Genomic DNA, 13,900 nt, shown 5'->3' with positions numbered 1-13,900 from the left:
CCGTCTCTTGTCATAAATGTGACCTAAAGTTTCCTTAGGAACACCTGACATCTTCTAGAAACCCTAATGGCTGTTGCAAAATGTATTTTAACATATTCAAATATAATACAAGTGTAAACAGGTCTTCGAGTAAGCTTGAATCCTTGTCGAGTAGACCTTGTAACCATAAGTGTGCTTGGAACAGTTCTCCGAGTAAGCTTTACTTAGAATATTTTGCTAAGAAAGTATTCTTAAAGAAGACTTCAATCTTCATGATAATATCAAACTTTGCTCGATATAATCCTACGAGCAAACTTGTTCTTCATTGATCCCTTCAACCTTTTGTCTTTATCTTATTTGAAAAATCTAAGTGTGCTGGTGACACTGTAGCTTGCTCGAGGTTGAACCTTGCTCGTTGGAAGTCAGAATAACTTCTTCAATGACTTCCTTCAAGTGTGCTTGGACCACTGTTTATTATATAACCTTGCTCGATCCACCAAAATACTTGGTTTTAGCTTGGTTTAGTCAAGTGTTTTCTCTGAAACAAACCTTGCTTGACTTGAAGAACAACTTTGCTTGATGAATTTTAGTTTTCTCGAACATACACTTAGAAGAATTTTAGTTAATAACTTTACACGAGAGTGAAATACCTTGCTTGAATAAGTCTAGGCTTGTTTGAAGTGCCAAGTTTGCTCGGTTTTCATACCTAGCCATTTCTGAGGAGGTTGAGAAGATTCCAATCATTCCTTTGTCTAATCTTGATCCCAACATTATACTTTTCTACAAAAGTTGTGGGTCGGTATTGTTTAGTAAACTCTTCTTCTACATCACTACAGTACTCTGTATGTTTAACTATCGCACGCGGGTGACTGGTCTCTTCATGACCATGAGTTTAAATATCCTCGCTGAAATAACTATCATTATCCTGGCGGTATGTGACATCGCGGCGACTGCGAGAAGCATGACTCTAATCATATACGGCTCTACAAGAAATATTTCTCAAAACCCGACGACCTCTGTTGCGACTTCCCTCTTCCTCAATTTCATCAAAATACACCACAATCTTAAGACTATCGTGAAGTTGACTGTGACGGATAGTCGGTGGAGGAGATGGAGGTGATAGAGGTGACTTATCATACGTCAACGTCCACAGCGCGGACTCGTTTGTCTCGCAACATTCGTTCGTAATTTTGCAACGACTCATTCCTTCTGTAACTTCAACCATTCCTCTGGAGTTTGAATTCTTCCAGACCTGGATTGGTGACGATGGGATATCGGCTGGAGAGAACCTTCATATTTGACTTCCGGATATGATATTCGGCGATTCTGCCAAGTTTCCACCATTATCATTAATCATCTTCAAGAGTCGGACCACAAAACCCAACAGGTCATTTCATCATCGCCAGAGTTTCCACTAGAACCTACTGGATCTGACTTATGTTAACCAAGATAATCGAAACACAATTTTTCTAGCAAAAAGCACGGATGACGCCAATGAAAAACACGGATCTAAACCCGAATAGTTTATATCTTTATTTCCATCGGGTATGGGTTATGAGATGAGAATTAGGTTAACTTAAATCTAGAGTCAAATCAATTCCGACGAAGATGACCTGCAAAACAGAACCACCGTGAGCTCGCTACGGGAAAGACAAGAGTGGGGGTATTCCCGTAACCACCTTCCGACGTGAGAATAAGTACCGTTCTTAAAAGAGATAAAGTCCTAAGTGATTGATGTAGTATCTGGAGAGTGAATGAATACCTTGTGATGACAAGCTGGGTATTTATAGCCGGTGGTGGAGGGAATGTGATTGGTGGGGTTGTCACTATCTAGAAGATGTTTTTTCTACCTGCATGGACATGTGATAGGAGGTGCTAGCTAGCCATGTGCATTGTTATAACAAACTGTTTAGCTTTCGTCCTCTGATTGGTTGCACTGTCACGTGCTCTTCACGAAGGAGAGAATGTCTCATTCAGGGAATATTTCAATCAATCTTCTAGAAGGAAATTGGTTATAACTGCGTTACTGACGTAACCCAATTGTTTTCCCGCATATGCGGGAAGTTTCATATCCTTTAGGATAACCATTTGAACTTGTGTTCCTTTGGTTTGTGTTTTCCATATACCATGCAGGTACTGCAGATAACCCGCGAATTTCCTCTGAGGGAGTCCTAAATGATCCGCGAGTGCTATCTTATAAATATACGAGTCTTTTTGTCACCCTACCTCTATACATATAATGTATTAATGTATTATAAACCTAATCATTTACGTCATGTATTAATGTATTATCAACTATTCATACTAACACAATCACCGAAGCAAATATCTCAACATAAATCCCCTCAAATATCCTAATTACTCATTACATTTTGTCTACAAATTTCTAATATATGGAGAACTCATGTTTATAAAGTATATGATTAACTAAAACTGTATTATTTTAAACCTGATCTCATTCTTACAAAAACAAAATAAAAACGTCAAACAGTCAATTATAATTGTAACAATATTTTAAAAACTTCTTTTGAACAACGTTTGAAACTACCCATAATAACCGGGGTAAGCCCTCTTAAGACGAAATATCAACTATTCATACTAATTTTAACCCTTCAAATCTGACTCAACAACGAACACCACCCATCGGGGCCCTCCCTTCACCACCCTATGTTAATGGTCTACATGATTAATAACTACGCCTCTTACTGTAGGGCGTTTACGTAGGCTGACACGTCCGAGCCCCGGTACGAAAGCGTGAAAATAGTCGGTATTAAACAATGGTGTGGAGCTCGGATCTAAGGTTAGGATCGAATCACTCGTATTCACTCTTGAAAGATGTTTGGACGGATGAGGTGTATTGGGAGAGAGCCTGATTTGATTAACAATCAACAATAAAGTAGGATGAAATCAAAACACAAAAGATAGAAATTGTAGTATGAAACATTAGCCGAATGATTCTCATTAAGATGAAACACTCATACATACAATCGATTAAGAAATATCAGCCGCCACCAGGAGAGCTCATCCTGGAGGCGGAGACTCTCTCAAAAAGATAAAACCCTAAATCTCACACATACACAATACAGTCACTCATACTAGACAAATGAATAAAAACATCTATTTATACTAGTCTAGCATGACTTGGTCTTCAAGCCATCCACCCTTGGTTGAGACCAAAATAAAATATTTTTCACCCACAAATTAATTCGATGCATCGGTCTAAAATATAAGTCCCAACAATCTCCCCCTTAGACCGATGCCATCGAATTTCTTCCATGATCACCTCATAACTCGTTGTCTTTCATTGAAATTCTCCCCCTCACGTTAAGCTTCTCCGATTGTTCATTTCGAATCATCACTCTTATACCACTTTTGGATATAGTTGTATGGGCATATCAACGAGGCTTTGAATCTTCAAAAGATCAACTTCAAGTAACAAGGTTATCACAAAAAGAAATGAACGCATTGTGATCATTAAATAATCTTCCATTCTTCAAATCCGTTTCTTCCCCTGTAAATTATCTTCAAACCATTCCCTGAATTAAGATAGCATTCAAGTTCAGCCATAACCCGTTCTTGACTGTTCAAGTGACTATTTCATAGGAGGTTGAACTCTACTGATCATCCTTTCAACCTTGTTGCTTGAGATGACTCTATCTTCTCATCCGTACTAGGAAATCTGAAAACTGACAAACGATGAAACATCTTTGAAAAACCTTGGATTATTAATCTTGATCAACTTTTCCTTAACTCGAGTCTTTTACTTGATTTGAAGCATGCCATTTGCAATGAAATTCAAAGATTTTTACTCCCCCAATTTCGTTGCAATTGTCTTTAATAAATGTGTCTTCAAATCAAGTGTGGGTGAAGCAATCTTGATCATCCTTATCAAGATTGTAAAAATCTGAAAATAAACATATTCATATGTTGGTTGACACTAAAAGTGATTAAATCCTTAAACTTGGTCAACACTTGTTCTTGTAAAACTTTTGATGAAGTCGTGAAATTGGATGAGGTTTGAATTCCATAAGCTTGTTGATGATTGGAGAAAAATTACCAAAATACCCCTGGTATATATCTTCCGTAGAGAACAGCTTGGTCAAACGGTCAACGGTACCAAAAATCTCAAAAGTTTCTTCATAACTTTGAAATATTTCACAAACTCTGTTTCCTAGCACACAGTGTGATTGGGATCACTTTCCTAGCACAAAGTGTACTCGGAATACTTTCCCAGCACAAAGTGTACTCGGAGTAACTTTCCTAGACAAAGTGTACACGAAAAGCAAAACACTTGTGATTTTTCAATTTAGCACTAACACAAAGTGTACCCGGAAGCACTTTCCTAGCACAAAGTGTACCCGGAAATCAAAAACACTTGTGATTTTTCAATTTTCAACTAGCAAAAAGTGTGCTCGGAAGTACAAGTGTGCTCGGATTACTTAGTGCTCGGAAACAAAAGTGTGCTCGGATTATTTAGTGCTTTTTCATTTTCCACCAAACATGCTCGGGAGCAAAAGTGTGCTCGGGAGCAAGGGTGTGCTAGACACAAACTTGAGTTTTCTCTTCATAAGCATAATTTTTCAAGAAAAAACAAAGTATGCTCGAAAAAGAGTCAGCTCGAATAAATAACAAAGTGTGCTCGAGACTTAAAGAAGATAGTTTTCTTGAAAAGACAAAGGACATGCTCTGGGTTTCACAAAGTGTGCTCGAAATTGATGTGCTCGATATAAGATGTGCTCGAAATAACCTGTGCTTGAGCCAAACAAAGATGTGCTTGGGCGAAACACCTCCTGTGCTCGAAGCAACACTTAGTCATTTTTTCATACTCGAGTCCAATCTTATTTGTTCATAGTGTGCTCGAGACATCAAAACTTCATTTCTGTGTCATCAGTCACTGATTTGCCCTTGCAGAACCTGCTCGAATATTCACATTGCATCTGTTACAACAAACAATGATGAAATTGCCTTTAGTACCTGTTCATTCTTGACATGTACATTCTCCTTATCAGTTTGTACCATCGGCAATATTTTTCAACAAACATCACTGTTTGTGCAGCACGAGCACACAAAACCCTAATTTTTCAAATCCAAAATCAAGTTTCGGCATTTGAAATAAATCATTGTAGCACCATCCAAGTCATCTCGAAATCAAAGAAACCTATCTTCATATCATAATCAACCTTTTCAGATCTAGAAATAATCAGATGAACAGTGTTGCTCCAAAACGAGCCAAATAACACTGTTACATCAGATCTGGACCGTTCTGACCAAATAAGCATGAAATTGATGTTGGATCTCCAAATGAGTCATCAACCCAAACATCAATCCATATACTTTTCTCCGAATCATCAAATAATTTCAAAACCCCCAAAAATAATTTCAACGAACTTCATCGTTTAACGTCCATGGTGGATTGAAGAGCGAAATGAGTCAGTTCAGCGGTTAGTCTGAACGATTCGGTAACCCAGGCTCTGATACCAATTGACAGGTCCGAGCCCCGGTGCGGAAGCGTGAAAATAGTCGGTATTAAACAACGGTGTGGAGCTCGGATCTAGGGTTAGGATCAAATCACTCGTATTCACTCTTGAAAGATGTTTGGACGGATGAGGTGTACTGGGAGAGAGCCTGATTTAATTAACAATCAACAATAAAGTGATGAACAATTGTAATCAAAACACAAAAGATAGAAATGATAGTATGAAACATTAGCCGAATGATTCTCATTAAGATGAAACACTCATACATACATTTATACATACAATCGATTAAGAAATATCAGCCGCCACCAGGAGAGCTCATCCTGGAGGTGGAGACTCTCTCAAAGGGATAAAACCCTAAATCTCACACATACATAATACAGTCACTCATACTAGACAAATGAATAAAAACATCTATTTATACTAGTCTAGCATGACTTGGTTTTCAAGCCATCCACCCTTGGTTGAGACCAAAATAATATATTTTTCACCCACAAATTAATTCGATGCATCGGTCTATCCCAACATAGGCAACACTTAAATCCGTCTTTATTCAAACTTATCTGGTTTACCTCAACATTTCCCACTTATCCGACTGTTAATGAGCCGTTTTTGAATGTCAAATGAAAAACAATCGCCGGTATAAGTTCTCATTGAGTCAGGTTTCGAATTATTTGGTTTGGTTTGGTTTTTTCTAGATTCCCAATGCGTTAATATGTAGCTTTCCCTTGATGGACACATGTTCGTCTTTGTTATAAAACAAATAATAATTGAAAAAGTAAAAAATCAAATCCCTCATAACTCACACTCCATAAATATCTATCTATCTATCTTCAAACACACACAATCACCATTAAAGAATCACTTTGATTTCTCGAATGAAGAGCTTTTGATCGTTAACTTCCATCGATCGGTGCTGAATTCGTCGACGTTAGGTCAATTTTTTATTAGTTGATTTCTATTGTTACTGGTATCTATTTGACCTGATTTATGCTATCTATTCTGATCGATCATAAATTTGTTTGAATTCTGAGTGTTCACTTAGTTATGAATATTTTATTTTCAGTATTTGTTTGCCAATTGAACGAAATCATTTTAAAATATGGAATTTGATGCAATTCGTTTGTTCTAATCAGAATATAAGTATCTGCAATTTTTATTATTCACTATGCAGTTAATAGGTTATCGGTCCTTGGTCAAATATCGGTCCCGATGTTATCGGTGATATTGGCTGATATATATCACCGATTTTCATGATATCAGTTTTTTAGTCTTAATTGTCATTTTCTTAGTGTTTAATGTAAGTATTTTAAGTCTTAACTAATTCCTACTTGCTACAATTATTAGTGTTTGCAAGTTGCAAAAGGTTAATTTGTTAATGGTAGGAGATTATACTGAATTGTTAGTGTTAAGTTGCTATTTACACACACACACACACACACATATATATATATATATACATATACATATAGGGACAGGTTCGAGAGGGAACTCAACAAAAAAGTGGGGAAACTGAGGAACTCTTCATTTTACATGTAAAAAAATATTAAAAAAATTCATTTTTCATGTAAAAACACATTTTTACATAATCTTTTTACAGCTTTTTTCATATAAAAACATGTTGAAGTCGTTTACAAAAAAAATTAATTTTTAGTTGTAAAAAATGTAAAAAAAAAAAATTTTTACACTTTTTTCATTGGAATGTCTTCTACATGTATCTATAAACAAAAAAGTCCGAAAAAGTTTATGCTAAAACTAATTTTTACATGTGAAATCGAGTTTTATATTATTTTTTTACATGTAAAACTAACATCTCCCAGTTCCTCTCTTTTTTTGAGTTCCCTCTTGAACATGCCCATATGTATATATATATAGGGGAGGGATATTTTGAGAACTTGATGAGTTGTAAGAACTTTAAGAACTCAATTTTGGACCACACATTTAATTAAATGATATGGAATATCTGGCTGAGATTAAATTTAATTAAAAAATGAATCAGGAGAAGGAATAAATATTTTTGATGATTACACAAGTTTATATATTAGTTACACATGTGTAAAAGGTTGATTCGGTGTGTAAAAAAATACTGTAATTTTTTGTACATTACTTACACTTACATATTACACATGTGTAAAAAAAACTAAAAAAAAAAATTGTTACGTTGAGTTCTTTCGAGTTCTTAAAACTCAAAGCGGTTCTCAAAAATATATATATATATATAATTGCAATATAGGGTTTGGATCAAATACAAATGAAATTAGCGTGCTAATTGTGAGAATCAAGTAGAATGATTATATATACAAGTAGATTTATTATGTAATTACTCTGTGATAATTACTCTATGATGTAATTACATAATTACTCTACTTGTATATATAATTACTCTACTTGATTCTCACGTTTAGCACGTTAATTTCATTTGTATTTGATCTAAACTATATGTATAAATATATATATATATTCTGCATGATATTAAAATTACCGATATCCCCACAATAACAGATATTCGATTTTTTACTGCATTAGATATCAAATATAGTTCCAAAAGTATGAGATTGTTTCAACTACTATTTCATAAATCAGTCACAAATAGGTTATAACAGTTTAAACAGGGATTAGATTTACCTACCTACCACACTAGATTGTTTACAAATAAGACAAGATGAAAACATATACCCTTTTTTTTTATTGTAATAATAATTGTTGATTCGTGACTTATCAAGATTGTACTACAATTGCATGTGACAAATAAATATCCATAGTGCAAATATATTACCACTTAGATTGTTAGATTTGATTTATATAACATGAGAAATAAAGGTTTGTTGACTTCTTTGTTTATTTTATATTTAATAACAGGAATGATGAGTTCCCTACAAGGTCCAGTTGTTTGCCCCAATGTACATAGAAAGCAAGGAGGTGTTCATGGAGTGTGTGTGGTTAACGGGTCGCTAACAAAGGCTAGAGCTTTTACAAGTGGGATGTGGGGATTTAGAGGTGTTTATAGTCATCGGGTTCGTACCCATGGTCAACAAAAGTCAAAGACTGTTACTTGCACTTATAGTTCGTCATCGAACGGAAATGGTAGCATGGCGGAAAGTTTTAACGAGAATGACTCGGATTATGTCGATTCAAGTGTGGTTGAAGCTGGTAAGATAATTTAAGTAAGAATGACTCAGGTTTTTTAGTTTAATTCGAGTTTGCGTTTCGTCCTTTCACCTTTCTAGTCTAAATAAATTTCACCTTTTGTGTTTAAAACAAGGAAATAACCAAAATCGTTTTTTGTATTCATATTTGTTGTAGTTATGTTTCTATTAAATCCTCTCATGTGGCTTGTACATGAGGGCGTTTTCGTCCTTTAACCGTTCCTAGTCTAAATTTCATTATTCCTTCTTAAATTAAGGAATAAAATAAATCGTCCTTTATGTTCATATTTTGTCAGTGCTTAATTTTTCCCACTAACGGGCATTAGTTTTTATGTTAAATCCAGTCGATGTGTGTCACACATGAATGCATTTTCGTCCGTTCACCTTTCTAGTTTAATTTTCACTTTTTATCCTAAAACTATTAAAGGGCATTTTCATCCTTTCACTTTTGCAGTCTAATTTTTATTTTTCGTCCCTAAACCAAGGAAATAACAGAGATCGTGCTTCATGTTCTTATTTTATCACAATTTACGTCCTTTCTACTATCGGGGGTTTATTGTTTCTGTCAAATCCAGTCATGTGCCTTGTACATGAGTGCGTTTTCATCTTTCTAAGGACTATTTGTGTAATTAACGGGCGTTAGTTTTTCTGTTAAATTCAGTCGATGTGTATCGCACATGAATACATTAGTGTTCTAGGATCCTTGTGGGTAGGTGGTGCCAGTAATTTTGTGGTTTGTGGGTAAATTAAGGGTATCAATGAGGTGGCAGTACAGGATTGACCGGTGCATGGGTAATACCCATGAGTGCCCCTTCCCCCCTAATAACTTAATAATCTTGATTTATTTATGTTTTGTTACATTTGTTTGATGCATAGTTGAAGTGAAGAGTGGACCGGATGGTTTCATGATTAAGATGAGGGATGGTAGGTATTTAACTTGTGCACATAATAATCCTCAAGGTGAGCATATACCTGATTATGCCCCACATCCTGCAATTGTGCTGAAGATGGAAGACGGGACTGGACTACTGCTTCCAATTATTGTTTGTATGTATATATGTATTAATATCCAATATATTTTTCCCGAATGATTATATAATTATTTTGCATCTTTATTTGCAGTGGAGATGCCTAGTGTATTGCTGTTGGCAGCAATTCGAAACGTTCAAATCGTATGCTGTTCCTTACTGACTAATTAATTTTTACATTGTTTTCTTAACTTTTTCGTGTATATCTAAAGAGTTTGAATATGTTGTGTTGCGTTTCAGGCTAGGCCAACTATGTATCAAGTGGTGCAGAAAATGGTTAATAAGATGAACTATAAAGTACGTTTTTCTTCTTTCTTTTTTCGGTTTTTTAACGTGTTTAACGTCTGAATGAAGAAACCGAAATTAACGTTAATATAGATGCAGAATCTGAAGTAGGACCGTAGAAACATTATAGACCGCTTGAAGAGTTAACGAAGTATAAATATCAGAATCTGTGTTGTCCATTCTCACTTTCAAAAAGTTAAATAATTAAAGCTAAAGTAAAGTAAATTTGACTAAATATAAAATATAATATATAATTACAATTATCTCAACTAAGCATATGCATGGGTCGGTTTTGGGCTGAAATCAAACTAAACACCAGAAATTTGGATTTTAAGTTTTTGAAAGTTGTTCGCTTCGGTTACGGGCTTGCTGTTTGAGCTTGAAATTTTTTTGTCCGAAAGAAAATGGTCTAAGTTACTTTGTTACTTATTGATTAATTGGTTATTTACACATTTGGGCTACACCATATATTAACCTTTTTATAAATTGCTGTAACATCTAAAAATAAAAATTACAATCCACAAGTCTGATATCAAAACTCATTTTGTTTGGGTTCTTTAAGGGTTCGGTTTGGTTATAAAAGTCGGTCTCATTTTTTTCACGTTGCTTTTCAGTTTTTTGGGAGAACATAAAACCAAACCGTTGGTTTTTGGGTCGATCATATCGGTTATTGAGGTTGGGATCACTTATTTCAGTTTTCAGATCGTCTATCCCGGTTTCATGCACACCATTGTTAACTCTTAAAAATGTTAAATACGTCAAAAACTAATTGACACAATGTTATAATATCATTAATTTTAGAGTATGTTAAATAAGTCAAAAACTAATTGACACAATGTTATAATATCATTAATTTTAGAGTAGTTCAAATGACTTTAAATCTCTAGTTAGTGATTTGAGTTACATTGTTTTCAGGTCAAACTTGTTCGCGTAACCAAAAGAATACACGAAGCATATTATGCTCAGTTATATCTCACAAAGGCATGAACTTTAAGCGATTAACAATTTTACAAATGTTTCTAATTTTCCGTAACTAAAATGGTCACAGTTTTGTAATTCAGGTGGATGATGAAACCGAGTGTATTAGCTTTGACCTTTGTCCATCAGATGCCATCAATATTGCTGTTAGGTGCAACGTATGTACGACGTTGACATCATAATATCATTAATTCTTAATTACCTTTCTTCTATTCATTTTTATATATTTATGCCATAAATGTTATGTAACGCGTTTAGGCGCCAATACAAGTGAACAAGTTCTTGGCATATAGTGATGGAGTGAAGATTGTTGAATCTGCAAAACCTTCTTTTCCAGGATCTTCTTCAGATGGTTTGATATTTAAAGAGCTTGATAGGTATTGTAAAACATATTTTTTTTAAAATATTGCTATTATCTTAAATTGGTATAATCATTATTATTGTAACATTTACAGACCAAGTGGGCAGCCATGTGTTGGGACCAAGGAGTTTGATCTTGTTCGGAACATGCATCTTGCTTTGGTTGAGGAACGTTACCGAGACGCTGGTATGTTCTTTATCGTATTCTTACTTGAATACATTTATGTGGTTCTTTTCTATTTAGTACATTTACAACTCCACTAAAAATCATAACACATTAGCCTGCTTACAACACGTTTGAGATTGAGATAAATGGGGTAAAGTGTTAACGGGTGGTGTTGGCGTCACACTTTTTGTAGCTTTTATAATGTGTACAACTCGATAAAAACCACAACACATTCTATCAGACCACCTGTTTAGAACCCGTTTGACGTTTAGATAAGTGAGCTAAAGTCTTAAAAACAGGTTATGTTGGGTCGCTCGGTTTTATCCGTTAAACCCGTTTGACGTTTATATAAACTGACTAAAGTGTTAAACGGGTTGTGTTGGGGGTCGCTCGGTTTTATCCGTTTGACCCCCGTCTGACTTTTAGATCTATGGGCTAAAGTGTTAGAAAGGGTTGTGTTATGGTCGCACAGTTTTGTAGGTTTTATTTGTTGAAGACCCATTTGATTTTTTTATATGAGCTAGCACGTTAACAGGGTTGTGTTGGGGTTGTAGGGTTATAGGTTTTATCCTTTTACAGGTTAGACCGAATAAGAAACGTTGTGTTTCGGGTGAGATTAAGGGTAGCGAACATAGCAGACAAGATAAGAGAGTGGAGATTGAGATGGTTTGGACATGTGAAGAGAAGACAGACGACGCATCCTGTTAGATCCGTAGAAAACATTACTATAGAGGGGAGAGGGGGTAGAGGACGACCTAAATTGACTTGGGATGAGAGGATTAGACATGATTTGATAGACCTAAATCTCTCCGAGGACATGGTTGAGGATAGGAATTCTTGGAGAAGTAGGATTAGAGTTAAGTAATTTTTCGGGAGAAAGAAAAACATTAGGCTTCTATTTACCTTATTTTGGTCACACACCATAATAGTATTTTCTTTCAATATATATAGTATTATTATTATTATTTTCTATATATTACTGATGAACTTTGTTTTCCTTTAATTTCCTTTATAGTGCCTCATACATATGTATTTTAGAGCTGAGGGTCTCTCTGGAAGCCACCTCTTTATCCCATTGGATAGAGGTACGGTGTGCCTACATCCCACCCTCCTCAGACCCTACTTATAGCTTTGCTGTTGGTGGGACTTCGCTGGGTATGATTGATTGATCCTTTTACAGGTTTTGTCCGTTTAAAATGTTTACAACTTGATTAAAAAAAACCATAGCACATCGTATCAGCTCGTTTGCAACCTGTATAATGTGTAGATAGATAGGCTAAAGTGTGAAGCGGGATGTATTAGGGTTTTATAGGTTTCATCTGTTCACGTTTACAACTTGATTAAGAATCTTAACGCAACCCCTCAACCCGTTTACAACCTGTAAACCCGCTTTAAGATTTAGATAAATGGGCTAAAGTGTTAAATCGGATTGTGTTATGCTGCATAATTTTATAGGTTTTACTGTTCAACACCTGTTCGACATTTAGAGAAATGGGCTAAATTGTTAAACGGGTTGTCTTGTGGTCTCACAGTTTTATAGGTTTTATCCTGCCACATTTTCAACTTCATGAAAAACCACACTCAACCCATCAGCCCGTTTACAACCCATAAACCTACAATTTTAGATTTATTCTGGTTAGAGTTGATGTATTTGACACAGATTAATGTGTATGCATGGGTTGGATCATTCAAACCAAACCCGTTAATCCGCTGTTACAAACGTTTTATTATTAAAAAAATATTAAAGAGAGTGGATGCTTGTTTTTATGGTGTAATATATTTAAAAAGTTTAAATGTTTTAGGAAGTCATGGGTGGTAAAAATCGTATGGGAAGTTGGTTTAAGAATGTAAATAAAATAAATATATGGGTAAAGACGAGAGGGGCAAAGATGTAAGTATTTTTTAAATAACGATAAAAGTTTGTGCATAATATCATCACCTAAATTGGCCCAAGATACGGGCTAAAGTTTCCATTTGTAATGTGATTTTGGTATGCTAAAGCACAATGGAGGGATAAGCTCACTCAACTTCGCTCCAAGAGGAACTGGGCTTAACAGGTAACTACTGTTATATAGTTTTAGGTTTAACTGTATGTTAGTAGTCTGTTATTGATTATGTATTTTTTGCAGGAGGAAGTATGGATGTGTACATAGTTGTTATATGGGGTTCTTTAGTAGAAAATGTGCATTTATCAAGGCTTGTAAATATGTGTTGTATGGCACAAATATTACCTTATGAAAGAATTCAAATTTACCCTTGTTTACCAATATATTGTTTCTCTGTTTCCCTTTTACCTGTAGGAGTCGCATGAATGATAAAGTTGAACCAAAATACGATGGTTATGAAATGTTTTGAAGAGGGTTGTGTGGATGTATAATATTGGAGTTAGGTCTGTTAGCAAGACCAAACGATCACGAATAGGGTGTGTGTTTTTATTTAACTTTAATCGAACACGAATATTTCTTTTATTTAACTTTAATT

The 13,900-nt window shown here is 35.0% G+C and overlaps 1 protein-coding gene across 1 annotated transcript; it reads left to right on the top strand.

Moving 5' to 3' along the window:
* The first annotated feature begins 6,365 nt into the window (after positions 1-6,365).
* LOC143548746 (bifunctional nuclease 2-like) lies at positions 6,366-13,487 on the top strand. The gene is made up of 10 exons (XM_077039836.1): positions 6,366-6,391; positions 8,316-8,606; positions 9,479-9,649; positions 9,725-9,774; positions 9,871-9,927; positions 10,831-10,896; positions 10,977-11,051; positions 11,152-11,270; positions 11,349-11,440; positions 13,421-13,487. The coding sequence occupies exons 2-10, from the start codon at positions 8,318-8,320 to the stop codon at positions 13,471-13,473; spliced, it is 972 nt and encodes a 323-aa protein (XP_076895951.1). The 5' UTR covers positions 6,366-6,391; positions 8,316-8,317; the 3' UTR covers positions 13,474-13,487.
* The last annotated feature ends 413 nt before the right edge of the window (positions 13,488-13,900 follow it).

This window comes from Bidens hawaiensis, unplaced genomic scaffold, assembly GCF_021521415.1.
Source record: "Bidens hawaiensis isolate Kalapana, Puna unplaced genomic scaffold, B.hawaiensis_p1.1 tig00015246_1, whole genome shotgun sequence".
Classification (NCBI taxonomy): Eukaryota; Viridiplantae; Streptophyta; class Magnoliopsida; order Asterales; family Asteraceae; genus Bidens; species Bidens hawaiensis.
This window is presented reverse-complemented; position numbering and strand designations above follow the sequence as displayed.

What these genes read in the sequence shown, in the direction of transcription:
- LOC143548746 (XM_077039836.1), top strand. Translation starts at nt 8,318, where the DNA reads ATGATGAGTTCCCTACAAGGTCCAGTTGTTTGCCCCAATGTACATAGA. An exon ending in TTAATAAGATGAACTATAAA is followed by an intron (nt 9,928 to 10,830) that starts GTACGTTTTTCT and finishes CATTGTTTTCAG; the next exon opens with GTCAAACTTGTTCGCGTAAC. An exon ending in ATATTGCTGTTAGGTGCAAC is followed by an intron (nt 11,052 to 11,151) that starts GTATGTACGACG and finishes TAACGCGTTTAG; the next exon opens with GCGCCAATACAAGTGAACAA.